This window comes from Carcharodon carcharias, chromosome 9 (genome assembly GCF_017639515.1).
Source record: "Carcharodon carcharias isolate sCarCar2 chromosome 9, sCarCar2.pri, whole genome shotgun sequence".
In the NCBI taxonomy this organism is placed as follows: domain Eukaryota; kingdom Metazoa; phylum Chordata; class Chondrichthyes; order Lamniformes; family Lamnidae; genus Carcharodon; species Carcharodon carcharias.
Genome location: NC_054475.1, coordinates 71,062,508 through 71,086,271, shown reverse-complemented (window position 1 = coordinate 71,086,271; position 23,764 = coordinate 71,062,508). Strand labels below are relative to the sequence as shown.

General features: G+C 46.3%; 1 protein-coding gene across 1 annotated transcript in view; it reads left to right on the top strand.

The window, feature by feature from the left end:
* LOC121281886 (nitric oxide synthase, brain-like) overlaps window positions 1–23,764 on the top strand; it is an 88,407-nt gene that overhangs the window by 25,763 nt on the left and 38,880 nt on the right. Inside the window, exons 2-3 of the mRNA XM_041195009.1 lie at window positions 8,327–8,501; window positions 15,398–15,536. Coding sequence (XP_041050943.1) covers window positions 8,433–8,501; window positions 15,398–15,536 — 208 coding nt within the window. The 5' untranslated portion in view covers window positions 8,327–8,432. The remainder of the gene's footprint in view (window positions 1–8,326; window positions 8,502–15,397; window positions 15,537–23,764) is intronic.

The window sequence follows — 23,764 nt, the reverse complement described above, 5'->3', positions numbered from 1 at the left end:
GTTTGATATGCGGCTGTTTTTGGGTTGGAGGCGGGGTTTGATATGGGGTGGATTTTGGGTCGGAGGCAGGGTTGTGTTGGAGGTGGGGCTTGATGTGTGGCAGGGTTTGGGTTGGAGGCGGGGCTTGATATGGGGCAGGGTTTGGATTGCAAGTGGGGTTTGGGCTGGTGACGTGGTTTGAATATGGGTTGGAGGTGGGGTTTGATTTGGGGTGGGCTTTGATTTGGAGTGGGGTTAGGGCTGGAGGCAGGGTTTGATATAGTGTGGGCTTTGGGTTGGAGGCGGAGTTTGATATCGACATAGGTTTGGTTGGAAGCGGGGTTTGATATGGGGCAGATTTTGATATGGGGCAGATTTTAATATGGGGCCAGGTTTGGGTTGGAGGCAGGGTTTAGGTTGGAGGCGTGGCTTGATATGGGGTGTGGTTTGAGTTGGAGGTGTGGTTTGATATGGGGTGGGGTTTGAGTTGGAGGCGGGGTTTGATATGGGATGGGGTTTGAGTTAGAGGCGGGGTTTGATATGGGGTGAGGTTTTGGTTGGAGGCGGGGTTTGATATGGGGTGGGTCTTTGGTTAGAGGCAGCGTTTGTGTTATAGGCAGGGTTTGGGTTGGAGGCTGTGTTTGAAATGGGGTGGGGTTTGGGTTGAAAGCGGAGTTTGGGTTGGAGGCAGGGTTTGAAATGGGGTGGGGATTGGGTTGGAGGCGGAGTTTTATATGGAGTGGGGTTTGTGCTGAGTCGGGGTTTGGGATGGGGAAGGGTTTTTCCGCTCGTGGGATGTGGGCGTTGATGGCTGGGCCAGCATTTATTGCCCATCCCTAGTTGCCTTTGGGAAGGTGGCGGTGATCTGCCTTCTTGAACTGCTGCAGTCCCTTTGGTGTAGGTACACTCACAGTGCTGTCCAGGAGATTGACCCAGTGACAGTGAAGGAACGGTGATAAATTTCCAAGTTAGGATGGTGAGTGGCTTTGGAGAGGAAATTCCAGTGGTGGTGTTCCCATGTATCTGCTGCCCTTGTCCTTCTAGATGGTAGTGGCCGTGGGTTTGGAAGGTGCTGCCTAAGGAGCCTTGGTGAATTCCTGCAGTGCATCTTGTAAATGGTACACACTGCTGCCACTGTGCATTGGTGGTGGAGGGATTGAATGTTTGTGGATGGGGTGCCAATCAAGTGAGCTACTTTGTTCTGGGTGGTGTCAAGCTTCTTGAGTGTTTTAGGAGCTGCGCTCATCCAGGCAAGTGGGGAACATTCCATCACGCTCCTGACTTGTGTCTTGTAGATGATGGACAGGATTTGGGGATTGAGCAATTGAGTTACTTGTCACAGCATTCCTAGCCCCTGACCTGCTCTTGTAGCCACAGTATTTATATGGCTCATCCAGTTCAATTTCTGGTCAATGGTAACCCCCAGGATGTTGACAGTGGGGGATACGGTGATGGTAATATCAAGGGGCGATGGGTGGATTCTCTCTTGTTGGTCAATGCCTGGCACTCATGTGGTATGAATGTTACTTGCCACTTGTCAGCCCAAGCCTGGATATTGTTCAAGTCTTGCTGCCTTTGGACATGGATTGTTTCAGAATTTGCGGATTCACGAGTGGTGCTGAACATTGTGCAATCATCAGCAAACATCCCCACTTCTGACCTTATGATGGAATGAAGGTCATTGATGAAGCAGCTGAAGATGAACGGGCCTAGGATATTACCCTGAGAAACTCCTGCAGGGATGTCCTGGAGCTGAGATAACTGACCTCCAACAACCACAACCACCTTCCTTTGTGTTTAGTATGACTCCAACCAGCAGAGAGTTTTCCTCCTCATTCCCATTTACTCCAGTTTTGCTAGGGCTTCTTGATGCCACACTCAGTCAAATGTGGCCTTGATGTCAAGGGCAGTCACTCTCCCCTCACTTTGGGAGTTCAGCTCTTTTGATCATGTTTGACCCAAGGCTATAATGACATCAAGAGCTGGGTGGCCTTGGTGGAGCCCAAACTGGACATCAGTGAGCAGGTTATTGTGAAGCAAGTGTTACTTGATAGCACTGTTGATGACCCATTCCATTACTTTACTGATGATGAAGAGTAGTCTGATGGGGCGGTAATTGACCTGTTGGGTTTGTCCTGCTTTTTGTATACAGGACATACCTGGCCAATTTTCCACAGAGCCGTGTGGATGCCAGTGTTGTAGCTGTACTGGAACAGCTTGGCTTGGGGCGTGGCAAGTTCTGGAGCAGAAGTTTTCAGCACTATAGCCGGAATATTGTCGGGGCCCATAGCCTTTGCAGTACCCAGTACCTTCAGCCATTTCTCGATATCACATGGAGTGAATTGAATTGGCTGAAGACTGGCCCCTGTGATGCTGGGGACCTCCAAAAGAGGCCGAGATGGATCATCCACTGGGCAGCTTTGGCTGAAGATTCAGCTTTAACTTTTGCACTGATATGTTGGTCTCCCCCATCATTGAGGATGGGGATATTTGTGGAGCCTCCACCTCCAATGAGTTGTTTAGTTGTTCACCACCATTCACGACTGGATGTGGCAGGACTGCAGAGCTTAGATCTGCTCCATACATTGTGGGATCGCTTAGCTCTATCACTTGCTGCTTATGCTGTTTGGCACACAAGTAGTCCTGTGTTATAGCTTCACCAGGTTGACACCTCATTTTTAGGTATGCCAGGTGCTGCTCCTAGCATGGCCTCCTGCACTCTTCATTGAATCAGGATTGATCCCATGGCTTGATGGTAATGGTAGAATTGGGGATATGCTGGGCCACGAGGTTACAGATTGCGTTTGATGCTGATGGCCCACAGCGCCTCATGGATGGCCAGTCTTGAGTTGCTATATCTGTTTGCAACTAATTCCGTTTAGCATAGTGATAGTGCCACACATCACGATGGAGGGTGTCCTCAATGTGAAGGCGGGACTTCGTCTCCCCAAGGATTGTGCGGTGGTCACTCCTCCCGATACTGTCGTGGACAGATGTGGTAAGAATGAGGTCAAGTATGTTTTTCCCTCGTGTTGATTCCCTCACCACCTGCCGTGGACCCAATCTGGCAGCTATATATTTTAGGACACGGCCAGCTCGGTCAGTAGTGGTGTTACCACGCCACTCTTGGTGATGGAGATTGAAGTTCCCCACCCAGAGTACGTTCTGTGCCCCTGCCACCCTCAGTGGTGTTCAACATGGAGGGCGGTATGTGATAATCAGCAGGAGGTTTCCTTGCCCATGTTTGACCTGCTATGGAGCTTCATGGGGTCCGGAGTCAATGCAGAGGACTGCCAGGGCAACTCCCTCCTGACTGTATACCACTGTGCTGCCACCTCTGGGTGGGACAGGACATACCCAGGGATGGTGATGGTGATGTCTGGGACATTGTCTGTAAGGTATGATTAAGTGAGGATGACTATGTTAGCTGTTGCTTGACTAGTCTGAGACTGCTCTCTCAATTTTGGCACAAGCCCCCAGATGTTAGTAAGGAGGACTTTGCAGGGTCGACAGGGCTGAGATTGCTGTTGTCATTTCCGGTGCCTCGGTCGAAGCCAGGTGGTCCATCTGGTTTCATTCCTTTTTTGTGACTTTGTAGCGGTTTGATACAATTGAGTGGTGAAGCAGAGCGATGTTACGGAGGTGCTACACAGCTGGACAACACTGGAGAGGCATTGGAGGAACCTTAGAAGAAATAGGAGCAGGAGGTGGTCATTCGGCCCCTCAAGCCTGCTCCATCCTGGCTGACCTGAATGTGCCTTTAACTCCACTTTCCTTTCTGCCCCCCATAACCCTTGACTGCCTTGATAATCAATTATCTCTAACTCAGGCTTGAATATATTCATGATCCAGCCTCCATTGCTCTCTGGGGAAGAGAATTTAACAGACTAACAACGCTCTGAGAGAAGAAATTTCTCCTCATCTTTGTCTTAAATGGGAAACCCCTTCTTTTGAAACTGTGCCCCCTTCTTTCTTGATTTCCCCACAAGAGATCCTCTCACATCTACCCTTGTCAAGCCCCCTCAGATATTTATATGTTTCAATAAGGTAACGTCTCATTCCTTCAAAATCCAATATGTTCAGAGGCCCAACCTTCTCATCGTTTCCTCATAAGACTTCATGCTCAAAACCCTTCATCCCAGGAATCTGCCTAATGAACTTACTTTGAATGTTTTTCAGTGCAAGTATATCCCTCCATAAGTAAGGAGACCAAAGCTGTACACAGTACACCGCGTGCAGTCTCAGCAGTTATAACAAGACTTCCCTACTTTTATATTCCATTCCCCTTACAATAAAGGCCAACATTCCATTTGCCTTCTTCACAACTTGCTGTACTTCATGTTAACTTTTTGCAGTTCATGTACAAGAACACCTATTTGATGTAGGTGGTGAGTGCCAGACCTTGATCACCTGTGCTATGTCCTTTTCGGAAACCATCTTGGTCGGTACTAAGGATGGCCTGTACCTCTGGACAAATGCATTACAGGACAAGACACTCAAAGATCTTAAAGCACACAGGAAGTAACGAAATTGGTCAATAGCTGACCGCCAGTCTGAGACATTTTTTGGGTTTTGAATGACGTTGGTTTTTGCCATACCTTCAGGAGTGAGTTTGAGCTGATCATTCCTATCACTTAACCTATCTACATCTCTTTGCGGACTCTTTGCATCTTCCTCACAAATTTCTTTCCTACCGATCTTTGTGTTGTCAGCAAACTTGCTACAATACACTGGGTCCTAAGTTATTAATATAAATTGTAAATAATTGTGGCCCCAACACTTATCCTTGTGGCACTCCACAGTTTGCCACTCTGGAAATAACCCATTTCGCCCAAATCGCTGCTCCTGTTAGTTAGCCAATCCTCTATCCTTGCTAAAATGTCATCCCCAATACCATGAGTTCTTAGCTTGTGTAGTAATGTTTTGTCTGGCACCTTGTCAAATTCCTTTTTGGAACTCCAAATACACACCTACTGGTTCTCCCTTATCTGCCCCACGTGTCACATCCTCAAAGGGCTCTAATAAAACTGTCAAACATAGTTTCTCTTCCACAAAATCATGTTGACTCTTCTTGATTGTATTATGATTTTTGAAATGTCCTGTTACTACTTCCTTGCTAATGGATTCCAGAATTTTCCCTGATTCCCCAGATGTCTAAATGGCTGTAGTTCCTGATTTCCATCTTCTCCTTTCTTGAATAGTGGTGTTGCATTTGCAGTTTTCCAATCCACACAGATCTTTCCAAAAACTAGGGAATTATGGAAGATTATAACCAATGCATCCACTCTCTCGACAGCCACTTCTTTTAAGACCCTAGGATGCAGGCCATTAGGTCCAGGCAACTTGTCACTGCTTAGCCTTAATAATTTTTTCTCCAGTGATGGTGAATGTTTTAAATTCCTCCTCTTTTGCCTTTGATTTTCTACAATTACTGGGCTGTTTTTTTGTGTCTTTTACTGTAAAGGCAGATACAAAATACTTGTTCAGAACCATTGTTCCCCAATACTAATTCAGTCTTATCCTATGAGGGACCAATTTGATTTGTACAATCTAAATGAAGATTAAAATCATTCATGATTATTGCAGTTTCTTTATTGCAAGCCCATATTATTTCTTGGTTTATATTCTGTCCAGTGTAGCTACTGTTAGGGGAGGCCTATAAACGACTACCACTAGTGATTTCTTACATGTGATCATCTTTCAAAATTCTATAGATTCTGGAACAGTGCCTGTGGATTAGAAGGTAGCAAATGTCACTCCACAATTTAGGAAGGGAGGAAGAGAGATAACAGGGAACTACAGACTAACAAAAGGGTGTAATAACTGGGCACTATAATAATGGTGGGATTGGGCAGAGTCAACATGGATTTATGAAAAGGAAATCATGTTTACCAAACCTGTTGGAGTCTTTTGAGGATGTTACTAGCAGAATAGATAAGAGAGAGTCAATGCTGTATTTGGATTTTCAGAACGCTTTCATTAAGATCCCACACAGGAGGATAGTAAGCAAAATTAGAGCACATGGGATTGGCGGTAATATATTGGGTGATGATTGGTTAACGGACAGAAAACAGAGCGGGAATAAATGCAGGTTGGCAGATGGTGACTTGTGGTGTACCACAAGGATCAGTGCTTGGGCCCCAGCTATTCACAATCTATATCAATGATTTAGATATGGGGTTCAAATGTAATATTCCCAAATTTGTTGATGACATAAAACTTGGTGGGAATATGAGTTATGTTGAGGATGCAAAGAGGCTTCAAGAAGATTTAGACAGACCAAGTGAATGGGCAAGATCATGGCAGATGGAATATAATCGGGAAGTGTTGACGTCCAAAGAGACCTGGATGTTCTTGTTCATAATTCACTGAAAGCTAACATACAGGTTCAGCAAGCAATGAGGAAGGCAAACAATATGTTAGTAATTATTACAAGTTGATTTGAGTACAGGAGTAAGGAAGTCTTGCTGCTGTTGTATAGAGACTTGGTGAGACCACACCTGGAACACTGTGTACAGTTTTGGTCTTCTTATCTAAGGAAGAATATGGTTGGCATAGAGGGAGTACAATGGAAGTTCACCAGACTAATTCCTGGGATGGTGGGACTGTCCTATGAGGAAGGATCGAGAAGACTGGGTCTGTATTCTCTAGAGTTTAGAAGAATGAGAGGTGATCTCATTGAAGTGTACAAAATTCTTACAGGGCTTGACAGAGTAGATAGAGGAAGGATGTTTCTCTGGTCATGGAGTGTAGAACCAGGGGACACAGTCTCAGAATAAGAGGTATGCTATTTAGGACAAAGATGAGGAGTTCAGTCAGAGAGTGTAGCTACTGTTAGGGGAGGCCTATAAACGACTACCACTAGTGACTTAGGTGAGTCTTAGGAATTCTCTACCCCAGAGAGTTGTGGAGGCTCAGTAATTAACAATGATCAAAGCACAGGGCGAGAGATTTCTAAATACCAATGACATTAATGGATATGGGGATATTGTGGGAAGGTGGCGTTGAGGTAGAAGGTCAGCCATGATCTAGTTAAACAGTAGTGCACATTCGAGGGCCTGAATGGCCTGTTCCTTCTCCTATGTTCCTATCTTATCCTCTTGTTTATTAACAGAGCCACCCCACCTCCTTCTCCTCTCTTCCTGTCTTCCAAAATGTCAAATACCCTGGCATATCCATGTCCCAGATGTGGTCACTTTACAACCGTATCTGTGTAATGGCTATCATATCACTCCCATTGATTTCTTTTTGTGCTATCAATTCATCCATCTTGTTATGAATGCTGGGTGCATTCAGACAAGCAGCCTTTAATTCTGTCTTTTGACCATTTTTACCTACTCTGACCCTATTTGTTGGTGCAGTCTAATGTTTGTACACTCTGTCCCTTCCTGTCACACTCTGTATATCATTCCCCGCATCGCTACCCTGCACTCCTGTCTGTCCCTTCTTGTTAACTTCCTAAATTTCCCCTCACATGAATCGTCCTCCACTCTCACTATTTAGTTTGAAGCCGTACACCCCGAGGAGAAGGATGGTGTGGTCAACCTTGTCCAAGGGTTGTAGACAGGTATGGAAGGATGAGGAGATATGGTTGCAATTGGTACATATTTTGCCATTTGTAGCTTTGATAAGAACTGTTTGGTACTGTGGCAGGGGCAGAAATGTGATTGGAGGGATGCAACCATGGAGTTTCAGAAAGATTGGAAGAGATTTGTATGGTGACAAAATGTTCAAGGACTTTGGAGAGGAAAGGGAGGTTGGAGATTGCAAGGACAGCGGGGTCAAGATTTGGTTCTTTGAGGAGATGGAATTAAAAAAGAGAAGAACAACACCTGAAGAGAGAACATTATGGGAGATGGTGGTGTAATGGTAATGTCACTGCACCAGTAATCCAAAGATCCAGGGCAATGTTGAGGGGACGTGGGTTCAAATCCCACTGTAGCAGCTGGTGGAATTTAAATTTGGTTAACAAAATTGGAATATTAAAAACTAGTCTCAGTAATGATGACCATGAAACCATTGTTAATTGTTGTAAAAACCCATCTGGTCCTTTAGGGAAGGAAATCTGCTGTCCTTACCTGATCTAGCCTACATATGACTCCAGACCCACGGCAATATGGTTGACTCTTAACTGCTCTCTGAAGTGGCCTAGCAAGCCACTCAGTTTGAGGGCAATTAGGGATGGGCAACAAATACTGATTTTGCTAGTGATGCCCATATCCCAGGAAAGAAAAAAAAATCAGCTAACATGGGAACTAATACCCTCTCTATCCCTGTCTCACTCTTTAAATTACAGGCGCACCTGTACCTCGGACAGAAAGTTACAGTCTGATTTTGATTCCTGCAGGTTTGCAGTTTTCGGTCTGGGTTCACGTGCATACCCACACTTCATTGCTTTTGCCCGTGCCATTGACACAAGACTGGAGGAGCTGGGAGCAGAAAGAATCCTACCAATGGGAGAAGGGGACGAACTGTGTGGACAGGAGGATCTCTTCTGTGTTTGGTCCAAGAACATTTTCAAGGTCTTATGGGATGACTGAGGGCTGTTCTTATTCTTATCTATTAGACAGTCCATTCTGTCTGACTGTCACATCTCATGTTAGCTGTGTTCCTGTGCACAATTTTTCCTATGTCACACCTTCTCTCTGTCCTTTCCTGTTTTAGTATTTCTCTCCTGAAACAGAGAGAAATCTCAGTGATAACATTTTGATCATATTTGTGGGAGAATGATGATTTGGAAAGAGAGGTGAGAGGGTGGATGCTCCAAAGAGAGGAAGTGCCAGAGGATTAGGAGCTCATGCCAAGGTGTGATCTTGTGAGAAGTGTCACACCACCGCTGTGATGGTCTTGACGGGGCTTGAATGATGGAAGCTGTAGCCAGGTGGGAAGTTTCATTGTCATCAGCACTTAGCTAGGTTTCTGGAAGGCCATGATGCAGTCATCCGCAATAAGATCATGGACAGCAAGGGCTTTGTTCACAAGTGAATGGAGTAACAGAACAATGGGAGAGAGAGATTATGGTAAAACAAATAAGAGGCTGCATGATGCATGCCAAGTGAAATCTTCAAGTAAGACCCAAGCCAAATGCAATAGGTGAAAGGGGGAGTGAAGAGGGAATACGACTGACAAAGAGACAATCTGACAATAGGATGGCAGAAAAAATAAAACGGAACCCAAAAATCTTCTACCGCCATGTGAGATGCAGGTAGTAAAAGGCAGGATGGGCCCTAAGAGGAAAAAAGCTGAAATATGATTAGAGGTGCAGGGCAAAGCTAAAATACTTTGTGAGTACTGATGTGTTTACTAAGGAAGATGATGCTGACAAGATGTTGGCGGAAGTGAAGATCGTAGAGGTTAAGTGGTTACAGCTCAGAAGGAGGCCATTTAGAACCATAGAAAAGTAACAGCACAGAAGAAGGCCACTCGGCCCATCTTATCCATGCCAGCCTAAGGACACCCAGATGCCCTTTCTAACCCCACCTTCCTGCATCCAGCCCTGCAGCTTACAGCACTTAAGGTGCAGATCCAGGTACTTTTTAAAACGGTTTAAAGTTTCTGCCTCCACCACCAACTTGGGCAGTGAATTCCAGACACCCACTACCCTCTGCGTAAAACAATTCTCCCTCTTGTCCCCCTACACCTACTGCCACTTATCTTGAATCTATGTCCCCTGGTTCTAGAATTCTCCATCAAGGGAAACAATTTTATCCTGTCCACTCTATCTATTCCCCTCAGAATTTTGTAAACCTCAATCAAGTCACCTCTCAGCCTTCTTTGTTCTAAGGAAAATAACCCCAACCTAAACGTCAACTCTTTTCTTCTCCGCCGATGCTGCCAGACCTGCTGAGTTTTTCCTGGTAATTCTGTTTTTGTTTTGGATTTCCAGCATCCGCAGTTTTTTTGTTTTTAACCCCAACCTATCCCATCTCTCCTCATTTTTCTAACCCTAGCAACATTCTTGTAAACCTCCTCTGCATTCTCTCCAGACCTATTACATCCTTCCTGTAATGTGGTGACCAGAACCGCACACAATACTCCAGTTGTGGCCTCAACAGTGTTTTATACAATTCCAACATTATATCCTTACTTTTATATTCTATACCTCTGCTAATGAAGGAGAGCATTCCATATGCCTTCTTTACAACCTTGTCTACTTGAACTGCTGCCTTCAGGGATCTGTATACTTGTGCACCACGATCTCTCACTTCATATACCCCTCTTAGTATATTCTCATTTATTTTGTAAACCCTGTAACTGTTTGACCTCCCTAAATGTATGACCTTACACTTCTCTATGTTAAAATCCATCTGCCACTTTACCGCCCACTCTACCAGCCCATCTATATCATTTTGGAGATTATGTCTATCCTCTACACTATCCACTCTTTGCCAATCTTTGTGTCATCTACAAATTTCCCAATCGTGCCTCCCACGTTCACGTCCAAATCGTTAATATATAACACAAACAGCAAGGGTCCCAACACCGAACCCTGTGGAACACCACTTGAAACAACTTTCCATTTGCAAGGGCATCCATCGATCATTACCCTTTGTTTCTTATTACAGAGCCAACCTTTTATCCAGTTTGCCACGTTACCCTGAATCCCATGGGCTTTTACTTTCCTGACCAATCTGCCATGTGGGACCATGTCAAATGCCTTGCTAAAATCTATGTACACAACATCCACTGCACTACCTTCATCAACCCTTCTTGTTAGTTCCTCAAAGAATTTGGCCCATTGTGTCCCATCACTGGCTCTCTGAAGGACCAACTCACCTAGCGCTACTCTCTCCCCTTTTCCCTGTAACCCTGCGCACTCTTCCTTTTAAGGAAATCCAACTCCCTCTTAAAAAACTGGATTGAATCTACCTCCACCACACTCTCAGGCAGTGCATTCCAGATCCTAACCACTCTATTTACCCTGTCTCCACCACACTCTCAGGCAGTGCATTCCAGATCCTAACCACTCGATTTATCCTGTCTCCACCACACTCTCAGGCAGTGGATTCCAGACCCTAACTATTCAATTCACCCCGTCTCCACCACACTCTCAGGCAGTGGATTCCAGATCCTAACCACTCGATTTACCCTGTCTCCACCACACTCTCAGGCAGTGGATTCCAGACCCTAACCACTCAATTCACCCTGTCTCCACCACACTCTCAGGCAGTGGATTCCAGATCCTAACCACTCGCTGTGTAAAAAGGTTTCTCCTCATGTCTCCAATTACCTTAGATCTGCATCTCCTGGTTCTTGATCCTTCCACCAATGGGGACAGTTTCTCCCTATCCACTCTGTCCAGACCCCTCACAATTTTGAACACCTCTCTCAGATCTCTCAACCTTCACCTCTTTCCAAAAGTGCAGTGCCCAGAACTGAACTCAATACTCCAACTGAGGTTGAACCAGTGTTTTATACAGGTTGACATAACCTCCTCACTTTTGTACTCTATGCCCCTATTAAAGACTTAGAATACTCTATGGTTTATTAACTACTCTTTCAACCTGTCCAGCCACCTTCAATGATTTATCACATATACACCCAAGTCCCTCTACTCCTGCACCCCATTAGAATTTATTTTATATTGCCCCTCCATGTTCTTCCGACCAAAATTAATCAGTTCACATTTCTCTGCATGAAATTTCACCTACCGCTTGTCCACCCATTCCAACAACTTCTCTATATCCTTTTGAAGTTTTACAATGTCCTCCTCGCACAATACTTCCACATTTTGCTTAATCTGCAAATTTTGAAATTGTGCCATGTACAAAAATCTCTAGATCATTAATATATATTGGGAAGGGCAAGGGTCCTAACACCGATCCCTGGAGAACTTTCTCTAGTCCGAGTATCATTAACCAGTACTTTTTGTTTCCTCTCACTCAACCAATTTCAAATTTATTCCATGGATTTAAATTTGCTCACAATCTGTTGTGCAAGATATTATGAAATGCCTTTTGGAAGTCCATGTACACCACATCAAAACATCGCCCTCATCAACCCTCTCTGTTATCTCATCAAAAAACTCCAGCAAGTTAGTTAGAGAATCTTGCCCTTAATAAATCCATGCTGACTTTCCTTAATTAACATGCATTTACCCAAGTGACATTTGTTTTTTCAAATGATCCTTTCTAAAAGCTTCCCCCACCCAGCACTGAGGTTAAGCTGCCCGGCCTGCAGTTTCTGGGCTTATCAATTTCAAACCTATCAAACGTCTGAGTTACCTCCTCTCTCACCATGATCTGGGCAGCATCTCCTTTCTTGGTTAAGACAGATGCAAAGTATTTGTTACATACCTCAGCCAAAGCCCTTGCTTTCATGTGTAAATCCCTCTTTTAGTCCTTAATTGGTTCCACTCCCACCTTTTATTATTTATATGCCTAAGATTCCATGTTACGTTTGCACCAGTTAGTTTCTTTGCATACTCTGTCTTTGCTTCACTTAATTGCTTATTCAATTTTCTTCTGAACTTTCTATATTCAGCCTGCTTCTCAACTGTATTATCTACTGAACACCTGTCATAAGCACCCTTTCTCTTCTTCATTTTAACCTTTATCTCTTTTATCATCCAGGGAGCTCTGGATTTGTTTGCCCAACTTTTCCCTTTCGAGGGAATATACCTTGACTGTGCCTGAATTCTCTCTTGTTAAAGTTACAGTTTTGCCAGCCAAACTTAAATTCCAGCTTACCTGGGTCAGCTTCATTCTTGCCCCATTGAAGCTTTCCAAATTATTCTTACTCTGGATTGCTCCTTGTCCTTTTCCATTGCCAACCTAAACCTTGTGATACAACGATCACCGTCCTCTAAATGATACTTGATCCACTTATTCCCAAGAACCAGGTCTTGCAGTGCCTCCTTCCTCATTGGACTGGAAACATACTGCTGCAGAAAATTCTCCTAAGCATACTCAATGAACTCTTGTCCCTCTCTGCCCCTTACACTACTATAATCCCATTCTATATTTAGATAATTAACATTCCCCATAATGGACTGTGATAACAAGTTGCTCTAGAATTCTTACACCTCTCCGTAAATTCCTTGAAAATTTGTTCTTCTACATTCTTCCCACTGGTTGATGGCCTATAGACTGAGCAATATAATTGCACCTCTTTTGTTCCTCAGCTCTCGTCAAATCAGTTCTGTCCTTGATCCCACTCTCCAGTACTGTGATATTCTCCTCAATCACCCCTCTGCCTTTTCTCCCTTTCCTATCTTTCCTGAACACTTTGTACCTGGAAACATTTAACACCCTGTAATGTCCTCCTTTGAGTCACTTGCACTTGTTAGGATTTGGTCGACTGTATTCACCACTCACAATGTGGTCTCCTCTACATTGTGGAGACTAAACGGAGAGTGGGTGGCCACTTTGCAGAACACCTTTGCTCAGTCCATAAGCATGACCCTGACCTTCCTGCCGCTTGCCATTTCAATTCACCACCTTGCCCTCATAATCACGTTTCTGTCCTTAGCCTGCTGCAATGTGCCAGTGAAGCCCAACACAAGCTGGAGGGACAGCAGTTCATCTTCCAATAAGGCACTTTAAGGCCTTCTGGACTTAATATTGAGTCCAACAACTTCAGACCATGAACTCTCTTTTCCATTTTGAGTTTTTCTAACCCCCTTCCCCAAGTGCCAGTCTGTATCATGTTCTCATGTTTTGCTTTCAGAAAGTACTGACCCTTGCTCTGCAATTAACACATTCTGTTTTCAGAGTTGACTGTTATGCCATTATTAACACCCACTTTAGTCTTTAATACTATCATTACCACTCTCTTTGTCTTGCATCTTAGTAATTTAATCTCGCCTGATCGCCAACCTATCCCTGACTGTCTCTTTTGCTCCACCCCTCTCTTCAACAGTATAAAACCCATGACATCTGAAAAAGAGTCGTATGGATTCAAAACGTTAACTCTGTTTCTCTCTCCAGAGATGCTGTCAGTCTTGCTGAGTTTTTCCAGCATTTCCTGTTTTTATGGGAGATAATGAAAGGGCTTGCCATAATCTTCCAATCATTCCCAGATACAGGGGAGGTGCTGGAGATTTGGACAGTGTCTCCTGTTTCCCATCTTCTCTGGGAAAACCTGACCCAAATAGTTTATACAAGAAGCAATGACAAACCTTGATAAAACATTAGTCTCAACATCAATTTCTGGGTGCTGCACCTGAGGAAGAAAGTGAAGGTTTCAGAGAGGGTGCAGAAAAAATTCTTGTGAATGGTTCCAGGAATGAGCCACCTTTGTTACATGGTTAGATTGGAGAAGCTGGGACTGTTCTCCTTGGAGAAGAGAAGGTTGAAAGGAGATTTGATAGAGCTATTCAAAATCAGAGTAGACAGGGAGAAACTGTACCCATTGGTGGAAGGATCAAGGACAGAAAATTTTGATTTATGATTGGTAAAAGAAGCAATGGCGACATAAGGAACACATTTTTTCAAACAATGAGTGGTTAGGATCTGGAATGCACTGCACAAGAGTGTGGTGGAGGCAGCTGCGATCGTGACTTTCAAAAGGGAATTGTATAAGCAGCTAAAGAGATAATATATTTTGGGCGATGGCATGAGGCGGGGCAGTGGCACTTGCAGAGTCGCACTTACAGAGACCTGGCCCAGACACAAAGATTTAAATGGACTCCTACTGTGCTGAAACCATTATAGAATTATTTTCTCAGCTCTGTGACAATTACTCTCCTTGCTTCTCTCTCTCTTTCAGACATCTGTCTGACTCTCTCCGAAGTTTCTTTCTTCTTCTATCCCAGTCTCCTCAGTTGATGAGTTTCTCTTCCCCCTCTCACCCTGAAGTTTCTGTCTCTCTTCATTTTCTGTCCACACATTCTGGTTATCTCCTGTGGTTCCCCTTCTCTCATTTACCTCAATTAATCTTTTTCATTTCCATCGGTGAACTTCTTTGGGAAATTTAATTACATTAATCTGATGTAAAAATGTAACTAGCACTGGTCTCGCTCCCTAATCCACAGTTTCTATCTCCTCCTCACTTAAAGATACAGTATCAATGCAGCTTCCTTCAGTGTCTGTGTCACTCTGCTTCTCTGTTTCCATCTCTCTTTGCCTCTCTGTCACCTTGATCCTGTATCTTTCCGAATCTCTGAAACCATCTGTCTGTCTCCTGCTGCGTTGGTGTATCCCTGTCACTGTCTCCTGCTACTTTTCTGTTTCTTTCTCGCTCTCTCTCCCCACCACCCCCCCCCCCACCCCCCCAACCCCCACCGACTCTCTATCTCTGTTACTCTTTGTCTATCTGTCTCCCAGTCTCTATCTCTATCTCAATGTGCCTGTCTCCCTCTGTCCCACAGCCACACTATCTTCCTACGCATATCTAATGTCAATCACTAATTATATCTGTTTCTTTATCTATCAGTGATCACTCACCAGCTAATGTCAAGTTGTTATTTTGCACACAGGCAGCCTGTGAAGTTTTCTGTATCGATGATGATCATGGTGGTCAGGATGATAAGAACTCAATTTTCCACAACGACAGCACCTGGAAACCAAACAAATATAGATTTTCTATAGTGGCTGAGGTGACAGAACTAGCAGCAGGTAAAACCAGAATGGATACTGAGTGTGTATAAAAGGATTGAGTGGACCAACACAGCCTGTGTGTCTGGAAAACAGGACTGAGTTTCCCGGCACTGATTGTGTGTTTATAACGGGACTGAGTGTCCCAGCACTGACCCTGGTTGTAACATGAGTGAGTGTCCAAGCACTGACTGTGCGTGTATTGCAGGAATGAGTGTCCCAGTACTGACTCTGGTTGTAACAGGAGTGAGTGTCCAAGCACTGACTGTGTATATAACAGGACTGAGTGTCCCAGCACTGAGTGTGTGTATAAAAGGACTGAGTGTCCCAGCACTGACTCTGTGTGTATTGCAGGAATGAGTGGCCCAGTGCTGACAGCGTGTGTATAGCTGGACTGAGTTTCCCAGCATTGACTGCGTGTGTATTGCTGGACTGAGTGTCCCAGCGCTGAATGTGTGTGTTTAATAGGACTGAGTGTCCCAGTGCTGACTGTGTGTGTTTAACAGGACTGAGTGTCCCAACACAGCCTGTGTCCATGTAACAGGACTGAGAGTCCCAGCACTGCCTGTGTGTCTGTAACAGGACTGACTGTCCCAGCACCAACTGTTTGTCTGTAACAGGATTGAGTGTCCCAGAACTGACTATGTCTGTAACAGGACTGAGAGTCCCAGCACTGCCTGAGTGTGTGTATAAAGGGACTGAGTGTCCCAGCACTAACTGAGTGCATGTAGCAGGACTGAGTGTCCCAGCTCAGACTCAGTACATGAGAGGACTGAGTCTCCCAGGACTGACTGTGAGTGTATTGCTGGACTGAGTGTCCCAACGCTGACTGGGTGTGTTTAACAGGACTGCGTGTCCCAGCACTGCCTGTGTCCGTGTAAAAGGACTGAGAGTCCCAGCACTGACTGTGTGTCTGTGACAGGTCTGAGTGTCCCAGCATTGACTGTGTCTGAATAACAGGTCTGGGTGTCCCAGCATTGATTCTTTGTATAACAGGGCCGAGTCTCCCAGCAGCGACTGTGTGTGTAAGTCACGACTGAGTGACCCAGGACTGACTGTCTGTGTACACCAGGACTGAATGTCCCTGCACTGACTGCATCCATGTAATAAGAGTCAGTTTCCCTGCACTGACTGTGTGTGAAACAGGACTGAGATTCCCTGTGTTTAGACAGTGTAAGCATATCAGGATTTATTCTCACAGCACAGGCGCACATCCTGTGTAATTGCTCCGTGTGACCCAACACTGACTATGTGTGTATTACAGGACCAGGTGTCCAAGCACTGACTGTGTGTCTGTAACAGGACTGGGTGTCCCATCACTAATAGTGTTTGTGCAACAGGACTGTGAGTGTCCCAGCACTGACTATGTCTGTAAAGAACTGAGTATCCCAGCACTGACTGTTTGTGTATAACAGGACTGAGTGTGCCAGCACTGACGGTGTCTGTTTAACAGGACTGAGTCCCAGCGCAGACTGTGTGTGCATTACAGGTCTGAGTGTCTTAGCATTGACTGTGTGTGTATATCAGGCCTGAGCGTCCCAGCATTGACTCTTTGTAAATCAGGGCTGAGTGTCCCAGCAGCGTCTGTGTGTGTAAATCATGACTCAGTGACCCAGGACTAACTGTCTGTGTACACCAGGACTGAGTGTCCCAGCACTGACTGCGTCCGTGTATCAAGACTCAGTTTCCCTGCACTGACTGCGTGTGTTTAACAGGACTGAGTGACCCAGCACTGAATGTTTTTCTATACCTGGACTGATTGTCTTAGCACTGAGTGTCCCAGCACTGACTGTGTGTGTACAACAGGACCGAATGTGCCAGGACTGACTGTGTGTCTGTGATAGGGCTGAGAGTGTCCCAGCACAGCCTGTGTGTGTGTAACAGGACTGAGTGTCCCAGCACTGGCTATGTATGTGTGACAGTTCTAAGTGTCCCAGCATTAACTGTGTGTGTGTTACAGGTCTCAATGTGCCAGCGTTGACTCTTTGTATAACAGGGCTGAGTGTATCAGCAGCGACCGTATGTGCAAATCACGACTGAGTGACCCAGGACTGACTGTATGTGTACACCAAGACTGAATGTCCCAGCACTAACTGCATCCATGTAATAAGACTCAGTTTCCCTGCACTGACTGTGTGTGTGAAACAGGACTGAGATTCCCAGTATTTAGACAGTGTGAGCGTATCAGGATTTATTCTGACAGCGCAGGCGCACAGACTGTGTAATTGCTCCGAGTGACCCAACACTGAATGTGTGTGAGTAACAGGACTGGATGTCCTAGCACTCAGTATGTATATAACAGGACCAAGTGTACCAGGACTGACTGTGTGTGTATAACAGGTCCAAGTGCGCCAAGACAGACTGTGTGTCTGTAACAGGACTGAGAGTCCCAGCACTGACTGTAAACGTGCAACAGGACTGTGAGTGTCCCAGCACGGCCTATATCTGTGTAACAGGACTGAGTGTCCCAACACTGGCTATGTACATGTAACAGGTCTGAGTGTCCCAGCATTGACTGTGTGTGTATTACAGGTCTCTGTGCCAGCATTGACTCTTTGTATAACAGGTTCGACTGTCCCAGCAGCTACTGTGTGTGTAAATCATGACTGAGTGACCCAGGACTGACTGTCTGTATACACCAGGACTGAGTGCCCCAGCACTGACAGCGTCTGTGTAACAAGCTCAGTTTCCTTGCACGGACTGTGTGTGAGAAACAGTACTGAGATTCCCAGTATTTAGAAAGTGTGTGCATGTCAGGATTTATTCTCACAGCACAGGCGCACAGCCTGTGTCATTGCTCCGAGTGACCCACCACTAACTATGTGTTTGTTATATGACTGAGTGTCGGAGCACTGACTGTGTGCATGTAACAGGACTGAGTGCCCAGCACTGACTGTGTCTGTTTAACAGGACTGACTCTCAGCGCAGACTGTGTGTGCATTACAGGTCTGAGTGTCCCAGCATTGACTGTGTGTGTATATCAGGTCTGAGCGTCCCAGCATTGACTCTTTGAATAACAGGGCCGAGTGTCCCAGTGGCGACTGTGTGTGCAAATCATGACTCAGTGACCCAGGACTGACTGTCTGTGTACACCAGGACTGCGAGTCCCAGCACTGAATGCGTCCGTGTATCAAGACTCAGTTTCCCTGTACTGACTGCGTGTGTTTAACAGGACTGTGGGACCCAGCACTGAATGTGTGTCTATAACAGGACTGAGTGTCTTGGCACAGAGTGTCCCAGCACTGACTGTGTGTGTACAACAGGACCGAGTGTGCCAGGACTGATGGTGTGTCTGTAACAGGGCTGAGAGGGTCCCAGCACGGCCTGTGTGCATGTAATAGGACTGAGTGTCCCAGCACTGGCTATGTATGTGTAACAGTTCTAAGTGTCCCAGCATTGACTGTGTGTGTGTTACAAGTCTCAGTGTGCCAGCATTGACTCCTTGTATAACAGGGCCGAGTGTACCAGCAGCGACTGTGTGTGCAAATCACGACTGAGTGACCCAGGACTGGACTGTATGTGTACACCTGGACTAAGTGTCCCAGCACTCACTGCGTCCGTGTAACAAGCTCAGTTTCCTTGAACGGATTGTGTGAGTGTGAAACAGTACTGAGATTCCCAGTATTTAGACAGTGTGTGTGTGTGTCAGTATCTATTCTCACAGCACAGGGGCACAGCATGTGTCATTGCTCCGAGTGACCCACCACTGACTATGTGTATGTTACATGACCAAGTGTCGAAGCACTGACTATGTGTGTAAAACAGGACTGAGTGTCCCAGCACTGACTCTGTGTGTATTGCTGGACTGAGTGTCCCAGCGCTGACTGTGTGTGTTTAACAGGACTGAGTGCCCCAACACAGCCTGTGTCCATGTAACAGTACTGAGAGTCCCAGCACTGCCTGTGTGTCTCTAACAGGACTAACTGTCCCAGCACCAGCTATTGTCTGTAACAGGATTGAGTGTCCCAGAACTGACTGTGTCTGTAACAGAACTGAGAGTCCCAGCACTGCCTGAGTGTGTGTATAAAGGGACTGAGTGTCCCAGCACTAACTGTGTGCATGTAGCAGGACTGAGTGTCCCAGCTCAGACTCAGTACATGAGAGGACTGAGTCTCCCAGGACTGACTGTGAGTGTATTGCTGGACTGAGTGTCCCAACGCTGACTGGGTGTATTTAACAGGACTGCGTGTCCCAGCACTGCCTGTGTCCATGTAAAAGGACTGAGAGTCCCAGCACTGACTGTGTGTCTGTGACAGGTCTGAGTATCCCAGCATTGACTGTGTCTGAATAACAGGTCTGGGTGTCCCAGCATTGACTCTTTGTATAACAGGGCCGAGTCTCCCAGCAGCGACTGTGTGTGTAAGTCACGACTGAGTGACCCAGGACTGACTGTATGTGTACACCAGGACTGAGTGTCCCAGCACTGACAGTGTCCGTGTAACAAGCTCAGTTTCCTTGCACGGATTGTGTATGTGAAACAGTACTGAGATTCCCAGTATTTAGACAGTATGTGCATGTCAGTATTTATTCTCACAGCACAGGCGCACATCCTGTGTAATTGTTCCGAGTGACCCACCACTGACTAAGTGTGTGTTAAATGACCAAGTGTCGAAGCACTGACTGTGTGCATATAACAGGACTGAGTGTCCCTCCACTGACTATGTGTGTGTTACATGACCGAGTGTCGAAGCACTGACTGTGTGTGTATAACAGGACTGAGTGTCCCAGCACTTTTCTCTGTGTGTATTGCTGGACTGAGTGTCTCAGCGCTGACTGTGTGTGTTTAATAGGACTGAGTGTCCCAGTGCTGACTGTGTGTGTTTAACAGGACTGAGTGTCCCAACACATCCTGTGTTCATGAAACAGGACTGAGGGTCCCAGCACTGCCTGTGTGTCTGTAACAGGACTAACTGTCCCAGCACCAATTGTTTTTCTGTAACAGAACTGAGTGTCCCAGCACTGACTGTGTGTCTGTAACAGGATTGAGTGTCCCAGTACTGACTGTGTCTGTAATAAGACTGAGAGTCCCAGCACTGCCTGTGTGTGTGTATAAAAAGACTGAGTGTCCCAGCACTAACTGTGTGCATGTAGCAGGACTGAGTGTCCCAGCTCTGACTCAGTGCATGAGAGGACTGAGTCTCCCAGGACTGACTGTGAGTGTATTGCTGGACTGAGTGTCCCAACGCTGACTGTGTGTGTTTAACAGGACTCTTGTGTCCCAGCACTGCCTGTGTCCGTGTAAAAGGACTGAGAGTCCCAACACTGACTGTGTATCTATGACAGGTCTGAGTGTCCCAGCATTGACTGTGTCTGAATAACAGGTCTGGGTGTCCCAGCATTGACTCTTTGTATAACAGGGCCGAGTCTCCCAGCAGCGACTGTGTGTGTAAGTCACGACTGAGTGACACAGGACTGTCTGTGTACACCAGGACTGAATGTGCCAGCATTGACTGCATCCATGTAATAAGAGTCAGTTTCCCTGCACTGACTGTGTGTGTGAAACAGGACTGAGATTCCCAGAGTTTAGACAGTGTGAGCATATCAGGATTTATTCTCACAGCACAGGCGCACATCCTGTGTAATTGCTCCGAGCGACCCAACACTGATTCTGTGTGAGTACCAGGACTGGGCGTCACAGCACTGAGTGTGTGTGTATCACAGGACTGAGTGTCCAGGTACTGACTGTGTGTGTATAACAGGACTGAGTGTCACAGCACTGAGTGTCCCAGCACTGACTGTGTGTGTATAACAGACCGAGTCTGCAGGAATGACCGTGTGTGTATAACAGGTCCGAGTGTGCCAAGACTGACTCTGCGTGTCTGTAACAGGACTGAGAGTCCCAGAACTGCTTGTGTCCGCGTAACAGGACTGAGAGTCCCAGCACTGCCTGTGTGTCTGTAACAGGACTGACTGTCCCAGCACCAACTGTTTGTCTGTAACAGAGCTGAGTGCCCCAGCACTGACTGTGTCTGTAACAGGATTGAGTGTCCCAGCACTGACTGTGTCTGTAACAGGACTGAGGGTCCCAGCACTGCCTGTGTGTGTGTATAAAAGGACTGAGTGTCCCAGCACTAACTGTGTGCATGTAGCAGGACTGAGTATCCCAGCTCTGACTCAGTACACAAGAGGACTGAGTCTCCCAGGACTGACTGTGAGTGTATTGCTGACTGAATGTCCCAACGCTGACTGTGTGTGTTTAACAGGACTGCGTGTCCCAGCACTGCCTGTGTCCGTTTAAAAGGACTGAGAGTCCCAGCACTGACTGTGTGTCTGTGACACATCTGAGTGTCCCAGCATTGACTGTGTCTGAATAATAGGTCTGAGTGTCCCAGCATTGACTCTTTGTATAACAGGGCTGAGTCTCCCAGCAGCGACTGTGTGTGTAAGTCACGACTGAGTGACCCAGGACTGACTGTCTGTGTACACCAGGACTGAATGTCCCTGCACTGACTACATCCGTGTAATAAGAGTCAGTTTCCCTGCACTGACTGTGTGTGTGAAACAGGACTGAGGGTCCCAGCACTGACTGTGTGTGTATAACAGGTTCGAGTGTGCCAAGACTGACTGGTTGTTTGTAACAGGATTGAGAGTCCCAGCACTGCCTGTGTCCGTGTAACAGGACTGAGTGTCCCAACACATCCTGTGTCCATGTAACATGACTGAGAGTCCCAGCACTGCCTGTGTGTCTTTAACAGGACTGATTGTCCCAGCACCAACTGTTTGTCTGTAACAGAGCTGAGTGTCCCAGCACTGACTGTGTGTCTGTAACAGGATTGAGTGTCCCAGCACTGCCTGTGTGTGTGTATAAAACAACTGAGTGTCCAAGCACTAACTGTGTGCATGTAGCAGGACTGATTGTCCCAGCTCTGATTCAGTACATGAGAGGACTGAGTATCCCAGGACTGACTGTGAGTGTATTGCTGGACTGAGTGTCCCAACGCTGACTGGGTGTGTTTAACAGCACTGCGTGTCCCAGCACTGTCTGTGTCCATTTTAAAAGGACCGAGAGTCCCAGCACTGACTGTGTGTCTGTGACAGGTCTGAGTGTCCCAGCATTGACTCTTTGTATAACAGGTCCGAGTGTCCCAGCAGCCACTGTGTGTGTAAATCACGACTGAGTGACCCAGGACTGACTGTATGCGTACACCAGGACTGAGTGTCCCAGCACTGACCGCATCCGTGTATCAAGCTCAGTTTCCTTGCACGGATTGTGTGTGTGTAACAGTACTGAGATTCCCAGGATTTAGAAAGTGAGTGCATGTCAGGATTTATTCTCACAGCAGCGACAGTGTGTGTAAGTCACGACTGAGTGACCCAGGACTGACTGTCTGTGTACACCAGGACTGAATGTGCCAGCACTGACTGGATCCTTGTAATAAGACTCAGTTTCCCTGCACTGACTGTGTGTGTGAAACAGGATAGACTGAGCCCGCTTCTATCTCCTACCCAAAATCCACAAACAGAACTGCCCCGGTAGACCGATCGTCTCAGCTTGCTCCTGCCCCACAGAACTCATTTCTCGTTATCTTGACTCCCTTCTCTCTCACCTTGTCCAGTCCCTTCCCACCTACATCCGTGATTCCTCTGACACCTTATGTCACATCAACAATTTCCAGTTCCCTGGCCCCAACCGCTTCCTCTTCACCATGGACGTCCAATCCCTCTACACCTCCATCCCCCACCAGGATGGTCTGAGGGCCCTTAGCTTCTTCCTCGAACAGAGGCCCGAACAATCCCCATCCACCACTACTCTCCTCCGTCTGGCTGAACTTGTTCTCACGCTGAACAATTTCTCCTTCAACTCCTCTCACTTCCTCCAAATAAAAGGTGTGGCTATGGGTACCCACATGGGCCCCAGCTATGCCTGTCTCTTTATGGGGTATGTGGAACATTCCTTGTTGCAGTCCTACTCCGGCCCCCTTCCACAACTCTTTCTCCGGTACATCGATGATTACTTCGGTGCCGCTTCATGCTCTCGTCAGGACTTGGAAAAATTTATTAAGTTTGCTTCCAATCTCCACCCCTCCATCATTTTCACGTGGTCCATCTCTGACACTTCCCTTCCCTTCCTTGACCTCTCTGTCTCAATATCTGGTGATAGACTGTCCACCAATATCCATTACAAACCCACCGACTCCCACAGCTATCTCGACTACAGCTCCTCACACCCCGCTTCCTGTAAGGACTCCATCCCATTCTCTCAGTTCCTTCGCCTCCGTTGCATCTGTTCCGATGATGCTACCTTCAAA